The 13442-nt window shown below is 38.4% G+C and overlaps 1 protein-coding gene across 1 annotated transcript in view; it reads left to right on the top strand.

Annotated features, from left to right (window-relative positions):
* Positions 1-13442, top strand: part of OTOG (otogelin) — a 167274-nt gene that overhangs the window by 93627 nt on the left and 60205 nt on the right. Inside the window, exons 30-33 of the mRNA XM_067540669.1 lie at positions 1001-1157; positions 2463-2489; positions 6859-7026; positions 9061-9339. Coding sequence (XP_067396770.1) covers positions 1001-1157; positions 2463-2489; positions 6859-7026; positions 9061-9339 — 631 coding nt within the window. The remainder of the gene's footprint in view (positions 1-1000; positions 1158-2462; positions 2490-6858; positions 7027-9060; positions 9340-13442) is intronic.

The following is a 13442-nucleotide window of genomic DNA, read 5'->3' as shown; positions in this document are numbered from 1 at the left end:
CAGCCCTGAAGAGTTCTCCTCCTAAAACAAATGAAATATATCGCCTCACTCAAGAAAATGCTGAAGAAAATAAATGAGCCATACAAATTACTTTGAAAGCCAACAGACTTGGGCTCTGGTGGAGCAATACACTCTGCCCTAAGATGTTCAAATCTAGGGACCATTAATGCTCCAGGCCTTGCTCAAGGCCTTCTTCTTATCTTAGTTGTTTTAATGGTACATAGGGAGAAAGGTGGTCTTTTTATGGAAAGTAGCCAATACCCATATAGGGATTATAATGTAATTTTAGCTGAAAGCAAAATGGAAGCTGATGCAAATATAATTATGCAAATGTTATAATATTCTCCCAGTGGTTTGGGCCATTAAGCTGTGTTTTGCACTGGCTTCTGAACATTCCACAAGTGTAGACCGATGTAGTGAGCACATTATAATAATTCAACTAGAAAACTTAGCACTAGTAATAACTGATTTTTCTTTTTCAGTTTGGACACACATAACAAGACTTCATGACAATATGGGGAGGGAGGGGGAAATCACAGATTTATTTTTATGAAATTGTTTGTGTGGAGAAAAGTTGATCACTAATTTCACCATGTTTGATCAATTATGAAATGATGTGTGTCGAATGGTTCTTAACAAACTTGCTAAGTTTGTTTATTTGTGGTTAATTTGGGGAAACTAATTATTCTACGTTTTTAGCTTATTAAAGTTTAAACATTACAAGTAAACACTATTTACCCTATCCCATACTACAAGGTAACCTAAACGTCATATTACTGAACTGATTCCTATGTATAGTTTAATTAATTCAATTGCACCACTAAATAGTGTATCAGTTTCTCATGACTACAATGATGCTTTGTGTTTTATTCAGACATTTAAAATAACACCTGTCATATTTTGAAGTCAAATTGCCAAAGTCTGATAAGTCTGTATTGAGATCTCCTGTCAAAGTCTAGGTGAATTATTTTGTTGTCATAATAATGTTTATGTTCTTCAGGTTGATGTCACCTGGTTTTATTCAAACTGCTTGACAGACACATGTGGCTGTAACCAAGGAGGTGATTGTGAATGTTTCTGTACAAGTGTATCGGCATATGCACATCAGTGCTGTCAGCATGGAGTCATAGTAGACTGGAGGTCCCCCAGAGTGTGTCGTAAGTTTTCTCAACCAAGTCCTGGGCCCAGCACATAGCCAGTCTATACACTGGAGCTAGTCTTGAAAAAGCAAGCAAAGTTTGAGTCACATGAGCACATCCCTTTTAAACTCAGAGCTACCACAGCAGAGCTGTTGGATGGAGTATCTAGTTCCAAAATGAAAGTAATGCTTAGAGCATCAGCATAGCCATCCTGCTGAGGGCTGCTGTGGGGCGTGTAGGGGGAACAGTAGCTGCAGCCCTCTGCTTGGCCTCTGTGTCCATTTTGGGCCATGGGATTTGCACTGTGTGTGAATCGCTGGTCACTACTGTGTTTGTGGGCGATACACCACATTTTCTTCTTTTCCCGTTACCTTTTTTGAGACCCATCACAAGATATCCCATGTGATGTGGATGGAGGGAGTCACTTGTGTGGATTCTCCACTGCTCTTGACGTGTGAATTGTCCCCAAAAGAGCTGATATGAGGCTAGCTGTACAGAATGTAATCACGGCATAGTCTGAGTCCAAACTCAATTATTTTGGGTGCAGGAGATAAGAGGAAGTCCATGGTGCTCTAAGGGTCAAATCTTGGAGTCGCCCTGCAGGAGATGACAATGTTACATGCTTTAGAGCACTGTTCTGCCCCTGCTCCCTCCAAAGCAACATGGAGATGGTGAAGGATTAAAGAATACTCTGAACAAGTATAATTCAGGATTTAAAATATTGCTATGTTATTAATCATTATTACTAATACAATTTTGCCAAGAGACTGCAGCTGAGATTGAAGCCCCATTTTACAGTGCCTAGCACAAATACATAGTAAGAGATAGTCCTTGCTGCAAGAAGTTTATGGTCTACAAATGCAAGACAGACAAAGGGTGGCAGAAGGGAAGTATTTGTACATTACAGATTGAGAACGGAGGCACAGAGAGATTACATGAGTTGCCCAAGGTCACAAAGGGAGCCTGGTAGAGCAGGAAAACTACATCATAGCTTCTGACATTGTAGATTATACACGGGTATTTTATTGTCAGCAAGGAAAGATTGCAAAGCTGAGCTTTGACCACCAGAGGTCACAAACAGATAACCTTATGTGTTTGCAGTGGATGTGCGCTCAGAGTTTAGTGCATTTTTGCTCAAATGTTATAGTAAATACTTTGCTAATGAATAAAATTGTTTGTGGAAAATCTAACTTAGCTGGCATTTGGTTTTGAGCAGCTTTGGTTTGTCCCTTCATTGGTAGGTTAAAGGAAAACTTGTTTTTATCTAAATTTCAAATCTGCGAAATATCTGTAGCTAAGTGTTTCTTTTGTTTATTTTTTTAGCTTATGACTGTGAATATTTCAATAAAGGTAAGTTCTGCAGTAATGATGAAGAGTTGATAAGAAAACAAGAAAACATTTTGTTACTATGTATAATTGTTACCGTTTTGAATAAAAGTAGAAACTTTGGATACATGTTCATGAAGAGACAACATGGAAGTTGCAAACACTATATTGGTTTAATTTCCAGTTTACTGTATTGCAAGTTTACTTTGCTGTTACCAACAGCTAGTAATCATGGAATCTACTTCATATTGAACCTAGACCAATTTCACTGATATATAACTTATTTACAATAAATGTAAATGTTTTAAGATCATAAATAAATAACTATTCATTAAGTAACTAATGCCATATTTTATTCAATAGAATATGTCAGCCTATCCCATTAGTATTATAATTGGCTATTTCTCATATATTGTTTAAAAAATGTAACCAGTGAAAACTATTGTATTGTGGAAATGGCTCCAACTCCAAAGTTTAGGGCTTGTCAGAGTCAGGGTTTTGGTTTAGGTCCATCTCTTCTTTTGTGGATAAACTAGAGTTAGTTAAGCACTAGTTGTCCACATTATAAAGTAATAGCTTTAATAGTCCCATCTCTTATAAAATACTGAAAGTTATTATTGAAAAGAAATGGTGATAGAAACAATGAGGTCATAATATCCTAGATGTAGTTTAAGAATCAATTCTCTTTAATTATCTTTAAAGATGCCTAAAAATTGAATTTGTATTTAGTACTTAGGCAAACACTACTTTCTAAAATAGATACCTGATTGGTAAATGATCTAGTCTCCCATTTGTATTTCCCTGAGCAGCTTCAAGAGGGAGCTAATTTATAGTTATAGACATAGTTGCGTGTTTGTGGCTAATAGAAACAGATCTGAAAAATTTCAGGGTTCAGAGTAGGGTGACCAGATGTCTTGATTTTATAGGGACAGTTCCGATATTTGGAGCTTTGTCTTATATAGGTGTCTATTACCCCCCACCCCTTTTCCCGATTTTTCACACTTGCCATTTGGTCACCCTAGTGCAGAGTACCTTGTCAATATGCCTATTGAGCCTATGTAAAAGTTTGTTTCTTTAGGGATAGACTGTAGTAGCTGGGCACTGCACTGGGCTTGAAATGGAGCCCTCACTCCAGAGGGAAGTTGAATAGGGCCTCTAGTGGGAGAGGCTACTTGTGCCTCTGTACCCTACTTGCACACCATATGAAAGGGCCAGAGAAAATTTGACCAAAGGATTTGCCTTGCCTGGTCATGGGGATTTTTGAAAGTGTTTTCCATTTGAGTTGAATTGCTCAGAGAAGCGTTATATAGTAGGTTTTTAACTGATAAATTGCTATTTCAGTATTTAAATACAGAAAATGCAGAGTTTGCAGGGAGTATTGCAGTTTTCCTTTCTTTTTTGTATTTTTTTTTTCACAAATGAAGTACCATATGACTCCATGTAATTTTACTACATAATTGGCTGTAACTTTGAAAGTGTAATGTTTAAATCAAAGGACTGTGAATATGCCTTACAGTGATAAACTCAAGGACCTCAATTTGTTTAATTTAAGAAAGAGAAGGTTAAAAGGGTGACTTGATCACAGTCTATAACTAGCTACATGGGGAACAGAAATTGGTTAAGATTCTAGCAGGCAAAGATATAACAAGATCTAATGTCTGGAAGTTGATTGAAGCTGGAAAAATTCAGACTGGAAATCCGTGCACATTTTTAACAGTGATGGTTGTTAACTAGTTGGGTGAAATTTGTATCTAAACATTTTTTAGTGAAAAATGCACATTCACCCACACTGAAGAATTTTGTAGATTCAGATCAGTTTCATCAAATTGTTTCTGTTGAAAAAAATCCTAAAACAAAAATTTGACATGTTTTACTTTGACATTTTTTTACTTTCAGTTTGCCAAAAATTTTGAAACATTTTGTGTTTGATTTGACCTGATTCTATTTCCTAAATTTTTTGGACTTGCCAGCAAACTGAAAAAATCTGTTATTTGCTCAGCTCATTGGGACAATTTACCAAGGATTGGGCGGAAATTTTTAAAATCAAGATTGGAAATCTTTCCAAAAGACGTTATAGTCCAAACAGGAATTATTTTGGAGAAGCCCCCCTCACCTGCTAATCCGTCTCATTAGGATTTGTTATAATAGGCCAAACAGCTTCCATTAAAAATAAATCATCTTGGCACAAAAACATTTCTTCCTTCTCCCCTCAGATGTCCCAAGGCTCAAGAAGGGTAAGATCAAGTCCTGGGCCTGTGTCAGGCTATTTGTGTATAACAATGTCCAGACCTTAGAGCTGAGTATCTTACCTCCCTCCATAGCTCAAAACAGATGCTTTTTATAATTGGAAAGGGGATATTCCCAATTTACTAATGGGATTCAGTACTTACTTCATGTCTTGAAAGAGCCTGAGATATCAAATTGTAATTCATGATCATTTTTAGTTGTAGAAATGCTATTTCAGGACATTTTGAGAGGTTTTATGGCTCTTTCTGACCCCAATACTTTGGACCAAGGGGAACTAAGACACCTGGCTTTAAGGAAGAGGGATATAAAAAATAGTCCCAATTAATTTAAAAAAAATATCCTAAAAATATGTTTATATAACATTATTGGTATAAGCAAAATAGGTGATGATGTGACATCGTAGGAAGTATTTATCAGCATGTGTTTGAGATGACAATGTAACTCGCCCCCTGGTTTTGTCGCTTGTTAGTAAGATACCGAATTTCAAATTCATCCTGATAATAGGGATGTAAAATTAATTTAATTAGAAATCTGTTTAAATGTTAAACGCATCGGGGGGGGGGGGGGGGGGGCCGTGCTGGGCTCAGCTCCTCACTGATTACCGTTTAAACATTTAAACGGTTAAGCTTTTCTTTTACATCCCTAGCTGATAATACCTTTATACCACACTACTTCAGCACTGTTTGTGCATGTATACAAAAAAGTAATATAATACGTGCACTTTTACTATCTAAGAAGTTCACGTATACTAATGGGAAATAAAGACGAGATGGGTGAGGTAATATCTTTTATTGGACCAATTTCTGTTGGTGAAAGAGACAAGCTTTTAAGCTGACAAAGAGCTCTTCTTCAGCTCTGGGAAAGCTACTCCTAGTGAGTATTGTTAAACATATACATAAGTAATACATAAATTAAATCACATCAGCTGGAAAAAATGTTTGTATTATTTTGCATCTGTCAAGTACTTACTTTTCAAATGTAGAGGAAGCTGTGTGAATCTTTACAAAACTTCAAAACATGGACATACGCCCATCTCCAATTCAGGCTTTAATAATACCATTTTATACCACACTACTCCAGCATTGTGTGTATGTAAATACACCTAAGTTATTAGGCTTGGCAGAATTCAATTTTATATAATTTTGATGGATAATATTAATGTTTATTTTTAAGCCTTAGATTTGTATTGACTTATACATTTTCACAGTTGAGGGAAATTATGGTGGGAAGGGGCGTGAATCAGACAATTATTCAGTAACAGTAGACGTTGAGATTCAAAAAGTTAAAGCTTTATAAATGGTTCAAACACAAACCGTCAAAACTACATTTCAAAATATACAAAGTAAATATCCTTAAATCAACAAATCATATCTATATTTACTGTTAATTTACTAATTTACTGTTCACTTACTAATCTATTTGTAACAAGCCTAGTCTAAATCATTGGATTTTGACTGCGATAAGTTCTTAAGAAGCATTTTTCTTAATTTGCCTTGCTGTAAATGTTGATTATTATCAGTAGAAATATTTTTTCTTCAATTTGTGAGTGTACAGTGAAATCAATGTTTACCAATGTTTACTGATAGAAATCTGATCCTTCCAAGACTAAATACAATATGTGCATTCTTATTATCCATATCTATTCATAGATTGTAAGACCCAAAGGGATCACAGTGATCATCTAGTCTGGTTTCCTGCATATAATATAGGGCAAGATTATTGTCCACATGCAAATCTTGCTGTTTGGGCACATAGCCAGGAGCACCACTGAGATGTCATCTAGATTTTATTTCAGTTGAACCCATTAAAAATGGAACCTAGAGGGATATGGAGGTAGGGAGCAAAGGTGAAAGTTCACACAAATCTCTAGGAACAGAAGATGGAAATTTTGTGCTGCTCTAATTACAACTAATATGTGAAAGTGTTGGTTGGTTGGTTGGTTTGGTGGTTTTTGTTTTTTTTGCACGGTAGGGTTTGCATCATAATGCACTGCCATTGCAATTTAGCACGTGGAGCCAAGAGTAGTTTTCAGGCTGGGATTGTTCTTGTTTAATTTTCAACTACATGACTGTTTAAGATAACATGTGAGAGTTCAAGCATTTGTGATACTCAACATGAAAGTTAATTTTGGCTTCTCTCTCAACAGTTCTGGGAAAGGGTCCGTACAATCTGGTCAGCTACTTGGATGGAGAAGTTGTGATGGCAGCCAAACTGTTGGGTGGCTATGTTTTCCCAGTGAGAGCAGAAGATTTTGTTCCGGGAGATGGAGTGAGCTTTATGCTGACTTCAGGACGGTATAAGCCCAAAGCACATGGTAAAGTCACTATAACCTGAAAATAAACATAGATAAAGACAACGACAGAATGAGTAGTGAACACACAGCAAATTCTGCCCTTGGATACAGTCCACCACCTGAGGACAGAATTGGCCCACAGACCTTTCATCTGCAGCTATCAGCTGATTCTAAACTTTAACATTGTCCACCAAGCTCTCCACATAGTGGGTTTTAATTGGAAGACTGCAGCTTTATAAATAGACAGATACTTTTAGTTTTCAAAACAACATTGTAACCTTCACAGTCCCAATGTGCCCTATGGCAGGAGAGAAGGATGAGGAAGATTGGAAGGATTGATGTAACAACAGATGCTCCAGCCCATTCTTTGCTGTGCCATCTCTCATTTCCTGTGTGCTGGCATGGAGGGAGCCATCTTGAAGCAGAGCCATGCCTCACACAGGGATGCACATCCCCGGTGGGGCCTCTTAAAATCCTGCCTACCATTGCATACCAAAATTTCACTGGTTCAGCTGCAAGGGAGGCATTTGACTCCTTCAGAGGAGTATGTGTGTTTTGCTTTTATGCTTTCAATATTTTATGATGCTGATGAAATACTGTAGTTATTTGCACATCCAATTTCACTCTCTGGGGAAAGTTTGTTGTAATAAATATTTTAGTGTGCATTAACCCAAGATGCACCAGAAATGTCTGATCCTGCTGATCAGGTCCTTAGAGAGCCTGTGAGGCATAGACTCTGAACATCCTGACTGCCATAGAGCTTTTTGTGTAGGACCATAGAATGGCCACTGTGGGTTGGCTGAGGGAATGGCAGGGCTCTAACTAGTGAGTCTGGTCCCAGTTCAGAACTGGCCCAAAATTACACGTAGGCGAGTGCAGAAGACTGGGGCTGTTAGTTCTGCCCTTAGCCTGTGGCAGGAATCTTAGTTTTATAGTACTAAAAGTACTAAAGTACTAAAAGTACTTAGAAGTTAATTTGTATCCCCCCAAAATCGGTAAATTTTATTAGATTCATACAAGTGATGAAAAAAAGACTGGAGTTTTTGGTAATAAAATAACTCTTGTATACACAATAGGTGATATAAATCACATTGCCAGTGTACCTGTTACAGCCAATAATAGAAAAGACACTCTCTTCCACGCAGTTCTATTTTTCAAATAAATAAATGTTGTCATACTTGGAAAATAAGTGGTGCTCCAGAAATATGGACAGAGCATAATAAAACATCTGTTTAATGGAGATTATTTGTTCTCTGTGCCCTATTTTAAAAAGAAATATTATCCAGTCCTCAGGGGATAGTTGATTTTACAGTAGTTCTATGGTTATTTTAAACAGAATACCACAGTTTACAGAAAAATAAAATGAAGTAATACTGTGAGCAACAGGTGCCCGTAACAGACTTAGTTCTTTCATTGACCAGTACCTTATTCTGCAAGTGGTCCCACAGAAGTTTGCTTGAAATCAGTGGGACTGTTTTAGGGGTAAAGTACTGGTCAGCATATATAAGGTTGCCACAACAGAGCCGTTACTAGTATAAGGACATGCATGTTCCAAATCTGTTTTTAACATTATTTGTCCTGAGGAGGCTGGAAAGCTGATTGTTTGGAAACTGAAAAACATGACCCTGCAAGCTGAATGTAAAATGCATTTTAGTTACTTCATTTTAAATGACTAATTGAGCTTTTGAGTTATAACTTCCCAAATGGGCAAGCATAACTTTGTAAAACCGATTAGACTGCATTTTAATTTTGGATTAAAAATAAGGCTTACAAAGCTAGTGAACTGAAGTTATAGACTCACTGTGGGCTAGGTTATTGCATCCGCCTGTTGACAAGTACCTTACCCTGCATTTCAGTCTTGTTGAAATCACTGGGGCTACCAGGTACTCAATGTGAGTAAAGCAAGCAAAATGTGTGCATATTTTTCCTTAAAAGACCTGGGCCCCATTCATCCTTACTGTGGACTTGAGTGTTATTGACTTTAGTGATGTTACACCAAAGATGAATCTGGCCCACTGTGCTTAGTCCAGTGAATATGTTGTGTTTTTTTTTCAGATCCCAGCTTGGTTTCATTTGAAACAGCTGACAGACCAAATTATTTTCTTCATTTGGCTTCCAATGATACCCTGCTTCTTTCCAAATGGGAACAAAGTGAAGAGTTCCATAACAGATCAACCTTTGCCATCCACAAGAACACATGGCTCCCAGGATACAGTTCCTTCGAGTCATTTGCAAAGCCAGGATTCTTCATCCACATTTCAGCTTCTTCAGTTGATCTTTTGAAATACCAGCATTCAGAGAAATTCAGACTGTCTACTCTTTTTAAACTTGTAGGTAGGTACTAAAATTTATATTTATTTATATATTTATATATATTTATATTTTATCCCTTAACCACATTTTGAAAGTGAGAGAGCTTTCTGGGCCACATTCTGCCTCATTTGCATCATCCAGCATAACTCTTTTGACTGGAATTACTCCAGATCTACACTGTTGTAATTAGAATTGATGGGCTCATTATTCTTCTTCACCATTGCAAATTAGGAATAATTTAGTTGAAATTAATGGAATTACTCTTGTATAAAACTAGTGTAAATAAGAGGAAAATCAGACCCTGACTTGGGTGTTTTGACATTATAAACAATGGGGAAAAATAAATTGAAATTTAAGGGAGGATGTGGTAGTGTATGTAATGGGGTATGGTATGTAATGATAGCAATGGGGAAGATTATTTCACTTACGTCCAATAGCTTGTAAAATGCAGAATGTTTTATAGAGTCACACTTGCTATGGAAAGATGTGGAATAAAGAGAACCATTTGCAGAGTGGGGTATAATAAAACACATGTAAACATGCAGGTAAAAAAAAGTACATGTGAAAACAAAGCAGCTGAGGGAAAGTGAACCAAAATGTTGTAATGATTATAATGAAAATTAATTTACAAGGATGCAGTAAAGAGAGAGCATGTTGAGTCCCCCTGGTGAAAACATATATTTTTCTTTTCCATTTCCTTCTAGATTCAGGAATCTTCTTATTTAATATTTTGCATAAAGATTCCTAATGCAAAAACAGATTTTTTTTTGTGGGGGAGGGAGTTGGGTTTTCAATGAAAAATAAAAAAATGGAGGAAAATGTTTCATTTGTCAAAACCCCAGTTTTCAGTTGCAAAACAGTTTCATTGGAAATTTTTTGATCAGACCTAAAGGAAAGTCTGGGCTTTGTCATGGTAGTGGTTGGTGTCTTTTTCATGTATGTGAGTGAGTGGACTCTCTGAAGACACATTTCCACAGCACTGCTCCTATTCCTGGAATGAAAAGGCTTCTGTTCAAAGTGGGCAAGGAAGAAGTGGGGCAGAACAGACGACTGGCTACACTCTGCTGAATTGTTTCCTACTGATCCTGCCAGATTCCTATGCAGAAATTCAGTCAGGAGTTAATGTGGCTTGGAACTGTATTAACTGTCTCTGGGTCCCCACAGTGGCTGCCATTAAGCAGGCACAAGAGGATCCAGTCAATAGAAGCTATGTTGCCAAGGGAGCAGGATTTTAGTGGAGCCACGTGGATGGTTGGATGTTTGTCTGGAAGGTTCCTTTCTCTACAGACGTGTGAGGCTGGGAGGTGTTTTTCCCTCTATACACTTTAATGCTTCCCAAATCCCTTGCCCTACAAGGGATGCTTCCCAGTAAATTCTGTGAGGTGAAACTCTGTCCCTTCCCTCCCACAGGAAATTTCTCTGGGAAGGGCTGATCTGACCTATGGGTTTTAGCTTTAGATGAGGGAGTCTAGTTTAAAGTCCTTCTATGTGTCGGTGACTTTCTGAACTCAAGTGCACACTCCCCATGGGGGCAAACCACAACTGGCAGAGAGACTAAGAAATGGTAGAGAAAGTCACATTATTAGCCCAATTCTGGTAAGGTCCTGTGCATAGGCACCCACCAGAATCCCATGGGCATCAAAGAATTTATTCCACACTGATTTTGGCTCCTTGCAGAACCTATGGTGAGGCATCTCGACGGGCCATGCATAACAGGAGCTCTGGAGGGACCTGTTGGGGGTAATTCACAGATTTCTGTGTGGGCATTCCTATCTCAGCAATAGCACTCATGCAGGGTATTCATACTTGTTGGAATAACTTATGAAGGGACGGCTGCTGGCCAAGACTCAAGTACACAGCAATGCCACTTTAAAGAACATTCAGTATTTCATCAGCTCGAGTGCTAGATGCTTCAGAAAGGGAAGAAGATAATCACTTTGCGTTTGTCTTCTTTAATTTGTACTGACGTTTTGTAAATTATAGATGGGCCTCAACTGTAAAATTCAGATCCAGATCCTGAATTCAAACCCCCATCCCCATTTCCCAAAAGATTTGAGGGTGTTTGGATCCAGAGCTTTGGTTCAGCCCATATCAAATGTATCTATAATGATTCTATTTCTGTGGAAAGGTTAGAGTAAAGAATGAGGCAGCACTTGTAATACAGTGGGGATTCCTCTGAAAAAGCCAGAGGGGCCTTACAAAGAAATGTGTGACAGAGTATAAGTTTTATGTTGTCCACCTCCAAGATTTTCTCTGCAGGAGTTGTTTAATGATCACTTAAACTCTGAGCTGTAAATGTGGATAAAACCACAGAAAACAAGCCATGCTGTAGACAAACATTTAAAGTTCAATGGACCTGATTTTTTCAGAGATACTGAGAGCCCTTAACTCCCATTGAAGTCAATGGGTGAAAATCAGGTCCAGTTGCTTTTTCACAGAGCTGTACATTGATGGCTAAACCCTGGCTCTGTGTCATGTAGCAGTAACCCCTTAATGATGCATGACCTAGCTGTATGCCAGGCCAACTGGTTTGGAGGCTGCTCAGCCTAGGGCACAAAGAATCGTGGAGGGTATCTGCTCCATGGATTATGTGCAGCTGATCAGGGGAATGGGGACACAATGTCTGCCCCCAATAACATTACATAAATCCTGTAAACCTCATGGAACTACTTCAGGGGAGTGAGAGAGGAGAGAAGGGATGAACGTATCTCTGGGAGAACACTGTTGGGAGGTCTCTCCCCTTCTTTCCCCTCTGATAGCTGCAGAATCTTCTGCCCAGTTGGTCCCATCCTTCAGTCTCTGATGACCATTCCATTTCAGAAGGGTCAGCCAAGCAGTGCTAAGGACACTGGCTATGGATCACACAATCCATTCATTATCAGCGGCTATGATTGCCCTGAAGGAGAACCTGTCCCTCTGTCCCTTTCCCCAACCATTGGGATCTCAGAGATGCTCTGCCTTTTGTGATGTCACCCCTCAGTGCTTCAGCTGCCATAGATGGCAGTTAGGACAGGGGAGGGGAAGGAGCGAAATACAGATTTCTCCTTTAGGGAGCCCATGTGTCTGTTTCTGTGGGTGATTCAGGCAGCTACAGATCCTGGTGATACTGTGAAACTCTTGCAATCTCTATGCTGCATACATGTGTAGGGCCTGGATTTGATGCTGAATGCCTGGTACTGAGATACCAGTAACAAATTTTTGAGATGTTTGAGATTCTGAGGGTGCAAAATGTATGAGAGAGTTTTGGTGGGAGAGACTGGAATAAAGTGGATGAAAGAAGAAGATGTTGGGGATAGTAAAGAGAGATTGGGAAGGGGAACCGAGTGCGAAGGGGTGTTAGAGGGAGAGGGGAAACTTGGGAGGAGGAAGAGAACACAAAATAGGAAAAAGAAGAGAATGAGAACAAAAATTGCATACTATAGAAAAGTATAATGAGTGAAAAGACACAGGAAAACGTGGTAAAATACACAGGAGAAGAAAAGGAAAAATAGAGTGAAGGGAAAGACAAAAGAACAATGTAAGGTAGGCAAAATATTTTTTAAACATTTGTACTTAATAGAAAAACATGCAACATGATGTAATAAATAATGAGATATGTAATTTCTTTTTAATGGATGGGACAGAATTCACTTAGATTCAGCCCTGGCTGGTTTTGATGCCTGTTTCTTGATTCTGCCTTTTTTTATGTTGAATATAATTCTTCTTCCTGTACTGGCTTCCCTCCTTCCCACCCACACTTTTTCCTTCTGTGATTGGAGCTCTCAGTGTCCTGGTTTTTATTTTGAAAATATGGTCACTTTATATTAATAACAGTATGCTATTAACTTCCTTAATCAGACTTAATTTGCTAACTGATTAGTCAAAGGCACAAAGCCCTTTCAGACACACCCTGAAAAAAGCTTCAGCAGGTACGAAATGCAGTTGCCTGTCTTCTCAACAATACAGGTTTCTGTACACACATCACCCTGGTTCTGTGCTCTCTGCACTGACTTTCCACTGAACAGAATCCAGCTCAAGGTCTCTGCCCTCATATTCAAAGCTCTCCATGGAACTGGCCCTACTTACCTGAGAAATCGCCTTTCCCTCTGTGACCATGATCTCCCATTATATATCTATATTGTACT

The sequence above is a fragment of the Emydura macquarii genome, unplaced genomic scaffold (assembly GCF_026122565.2).
Source record: "Emydura macquarii macquarii isolate MOO-44397 ecotype Brisbane River unplaced genomic scaffold, CSIRO-AGI_Emac_v2 contig_587, whole genome shotgun sequence".
NCBI classification, from domain to species: domain Eukaryota; kingdom Metazoa; phylum Chordata; order Testudines; family Chelidae; genus Emydura; species Emydura macquarii.
Note: the sequence above shows the minus strand (reverse complement) of the source record. Positions and strands in the feature narration are given on the sequence as shown.